At 45.1% G+C, this 4,274-nt stretch overlaps 1 protein-coding gene across 1 annotated transcript; it reads left to right on the top strand.

Moving 5' to 3' along the window:
- Positions 1-1,398: 1,398 nt before the first annotated feature.
- On the top strand, positions 1,399-4,016 carry CSUI_010720 (uncharacterized protein; the record flags this gene model as incomplete). Its single annotated transcript, XM_068070822.1, has 2 exons — positions 1,399-2,451; positions 3,166-4,016. The coding sequence occupies exons 1-2, from the start codon at positions 2,175-2,177 to the stop codon at positions 4,014-4,016; spliced, it is 1,128 nt and encodes a 375-aa protein (XP_067917202.1). The 5' UTR covers positions 1,399-2,174.
- Positions 4,017-4,274: the final 258 nt, after the last annotated feature.

Here is a 4,274-nt window from a genome sequence, read left to right as displayed (position 1 = left end):
ATCCATACTTTGCCGATCTTTACTTCCCATCTCTGCAAGAGTGTGAACAAGGCGTGGACGGGAGCCAGGCAACGTCACCGCTCAAAGGGTGAACCGCCGGAGAAGTAACACTCATTAAGTCTTCCAGAGTGGCGCCGTGAGCAGCAGAAGAAGTGACACTCATTGACTGGCCCAGAGTGGCAACGTGTGTAGTCGGATATTTGATATTTATTGACTGGCCCAGTGGGGCAGCGTGAGTAGTTATAGGAGTGACACTCCTAGACTAGTTCGAGGTGGAGGCACGAGTAAGCAGACACGTGACAGCTGGTGGCCGGCTGAGGCTGCTAGCGTGGGTATTGAAAGCTTCGCCCCTTCAGGACAAGTAATTCTCCGGACAGAGGGTGGCAACACGAGACGTCGCCAAAACAAGCGGGAGGAAATCGTGATAGCCCGCACGGGACCCTACTATGGGCCGTGAGTATCCAGCCTAGGAGACGTGAGTATCCGGCTTCTCCCGCCCTCTCTCTCAAGGCATCGAGGCTGAAGGGAGAGCGAGAGGGTAGAGCTGGAGCGAAGGAAGGGGGGCGTTTTTAGGGTGGATGATTGAAGCTGTGGGAAAACAGGGAGGGTGTGAGTACTGTTCGGCTTCGTGAAACGGAATTATGATTTTCGGTGAACGAAAGACAGTGCATTTCCCGTGAATGACGGACAGTGCTCTCGAGCTCCCATGTGGCGGAGAGAAGCCCACGTGCGGCCCTCAGTTTATGCCGTTGCAATGAACACCCGAAATACAAGGACGTTGTGCTTGCCTGCAGCGACGTACGCAGCTCGTACTCGTGGGTTTGTGACTCTCCCACATATCCCTGTCATCGACCACACACATAGACGACTTCCCCGATGGATCCTTCATATATCATTCGATTGGTTGACAATTCTTATCTTTTTCCAGAGATATCTATAGACGTCTACGTGCATATCTATTTCCCATGAGAACAGGCTCAATATTACTACTGTTACTCAAAGCAGAGCTATCTATCTATCTATCTATCCTAAATCTATCTATCTGTCTATCTAAACTAATACCGACAATCAATCACCACATGCATAACTCCTGCAGCTAGCCTAGCAGAAGACTTACTTTTCTTCTTTTTTCATAGACAGTTTGAGACAAGTTCCAGTCTTTGTCTATGTTACCGTCTCACAAGAAGATCAGAAAAACTGATGTGGTGACGATTTAACATGATACATCTACAAGCATTATCTATGGTGTCGAAGTGAGGCAGAAGGTTTGACGGGGTGTACGTACACCTCGTCGTCCGTTCACACGCCTCCCCGGTTCCCTCGCTCCTCCTCCCTACGCCGTCCCTCTTTTCCCCTCTCCTACTCTCAAAAACGCTTTCCTCCAATTTCTTTACTTTAGCATGCTCGTCTTTCTTTTTTTCTGTAGTTGACTTTTTCTATGTCATTCAATCTTGAAGAAAAGAGGACTCTTTCTCTTCTTTCTTTCTGTCTGTCTCTCTGTCTGTCTTCATTGGAGTTCAAGAGATCTCTCTTCGATACAGAAAGGAGAACGAACGTCGATGCTCTCTCTCTCTCCCTGTCTCTTTCTCTCTCTCTGTCTCTCTCCTTCTCCCTGTTTCATCCCTTTTCATTCCAGGTATAACTATGGTGAATAAGAAGAAAAAAGAGAAGTAGAAAGGGAAGAAGGTAGAGTCAAATACCTTTCTTCCTTCTTCATTTCTCAGTCCTGGTTGAACCCGTCTTTCTTCCTCTCTTGGAGTTCGAGAAGTTGTCTGTCTGTTTGTCTACATATTCATTCTTCTCGTCTTTCTCGAAAGAGATAGAGCTATTTGAAGTCTTCTTTCTTTTCTTCTTGTTTCCTGTTCCCTCGGGCGGGGAGAAGAGTTATTCGGCATCAGTGTCTAACAGTCCCCCCGCCTCCTCTCTTTCCTTCTCTCTTCTTCGTCTTTTCTCTCCTTTCTTTCTCTCTTTCTCCCGAAGCTTTTCCTCTCTTTCTTTCTCCCGAGGCTTTCCCTCTCTTCCTTTCTTTCTTTCTTTCTTTCTTTCTCTCTCTTTCTTCGAGTCTCTCCGCTACTTTTTTGTGTCTTCCTACCTCTCTCCGTTGATCTTTCCTGTTCTGTCTCTCCGTTTGTCTATCTAGCCGAAGATTTTCCCTCTTCTCTTCTTCACTCAAGATGCACAGGAACTTCTTTTCTCCCCCTTCTCTCTTCCTTCTTTCTCTTCTTCTTGTCTCTCTTTCTTTTAATGGCGGTCTTCGTTTCTTCTCTTCTCTTCCTTCTCTTCCTCATGTATCACTTCGAGTGCTTGCACTGCAGGCTTCTCAGAGGAGACTAGGAGAACAGAAAAAGGGAGTGGTCAATGGGGAAGAAAGAAAAGGATTCTACAGAGAAGAAGATTTCTGTTCCAATGGATTACGCGATGCAATCAATGCGGCTATTCTAGAGCTCGGAGGTGAGTCACTACTAGTCTTTATTCTTATCATTTTTCATACATGCATATCTATACACGGAAATCGATAGTCACAAGCCATACGGAGGGAGAACATCGATGTCTCTTCCTGCCTCACAGCTTCTTCTTCTATTTCAGCCCTCTCTGCTCAGTGAGGGACTCCTCTTTTGTGGTTGGTCTTCCTGTCTATCTATCTGTCTTTAATCTATATATCTATCCATATCTCTATATATCTGTCTAACCTTAATCTATCTATCTATCTATCTGACTATCTAGTCTTAATCTAACTGTTTATCTGCGGTAACCTTTCTTACCGTCTCTCTCTTCTTCTTTTCTCGGTAAATCAGATAGATCTGCTGTCTCTCCCTCTTCCCCCTTCATCTCTCTTTGTCTCTTTCTGTCTTGCATTTTCTTCGGCCACCATTCTCCTGTCTTACCACCTACGCCTCTAGAATATCCACTTATGATGGTTTACGTATCTTTCCTTCCGCACTCTCTCCTTTTTCTTTCTTTATCTTTATCTCTCTACATCTCTCCATAGTCCTCTTCTCTTTCCTCTCTCTTGCTAAGAGAGTTCTTCGTCCTTTTCTTCCTCTTCTTACATTCTCTTTCAAGCCTTCATCTCGTCTTCAAATATTTTCTTTCTATCTCTTTCCTTCTTTCTGCAGCATCTTTTCTCCTTTTTCTTCTTTTCTTTTTCTCGTGTGTTTCCTTCAGGCGAGCATTATGTGGATCGTGTGTTACTTCAGAAGTACACCTCGGTTCCTTACATTCCTCTCCTTACCTGTCCTGTCTCTGTGAAGACCTCTGATAGCGCCAATCTCCCGCAAGTTGTCTCTTCTCCTGCTCCCAAGACTGTCTCCTTTCAGCAAGCTCACAACGACCTGAGAAAGGCTATTGTCAATGCTCTTCACGCCTCTTCTTCTTCGAAGACTCCTCTCTCCTCGGATTCTCCTGGGACCTCCAGTAAGGATAAGAATGCTGATGGGAATAGCGATCAACAGAAGAAGAAGAAGAGTAGTGGAATGACGACCTCGCCTTCTTCTTCTTCTTTGTGGCCAGACTTGCAGACTTTACATGAGAAAGATCTCCTGTTTGATGTGATTAAGAAAGGTGTCTTAACCGTCGCAGGCCTAGGCCCGAGAATAGATCCAGAAAGAGACAATGAAAGATCTTTTCGACAGTACTACCTCAGTCAGGTGCTTATGAACAAGAAGAGTAAGGAAAAGACAGACGGGGGAGACATAAGCGATTCCTCCTCGGGGTTCTCTTCAACTGACTGGCGAAGGTCCTCTTCTTCTTCAAGGGGAGAAGGGGGAGATTTACCACCACAGCAAGAAGAAGAAGAAGAACAAGGGGGAGATGAAGAAGATCTACGGAGACAGCAGGAAAAAGAAGAGCTCTTCTTTTCTCAGACCTCACGAGGCTTCAACTGGGGTGAAGAAGGAGATTACTCTAAACAACCTCCACAAGGTGAGATAAACAGAAGAAGAAAAGACAACACAGAAGAGACAAGGCAAAAAGAAGCAGAACAGAAGGAGAAAAGAGGGAGATGCAAAGAACGATAGTCTGAGAAAGAATGATCAACGAGCTAAGGAAGGGAGGGAGAAAGGATGAATGAATACGTATGGATGATATGGATGCATATGTAGAAGTATTTTTGAATGTGCATGTATATCTGTATATTTATGAATATGTATGTAGGCGTCGTCGATATAGAGAGAGATATATGGATGATATCAGAAGAAGAATGTGTGTGGAGGAGTCGTTGAAAGAGAGAGTTCCACACTAGGAATGAGAAGAAGGAGAAGGAGGGGAAGGAGGGA

This window comes from Cystoisospora suis (genome assembly GCF_002600585.1).
Source record: "Cystoisospora suis strain Wien I chromosome Unknown contig_8070, whole genome shotgun sequence".
NCBI classification, from domain to species: Eukaryota; Apicomplexa; class Conoidasida; order Eucoccidiorida; family Sarcocystidae; genus Cystoisospora; species Cystoisospora suis.
This window is presented reverse-complemented; position numbering and strand designations above follow the sequence as displayed.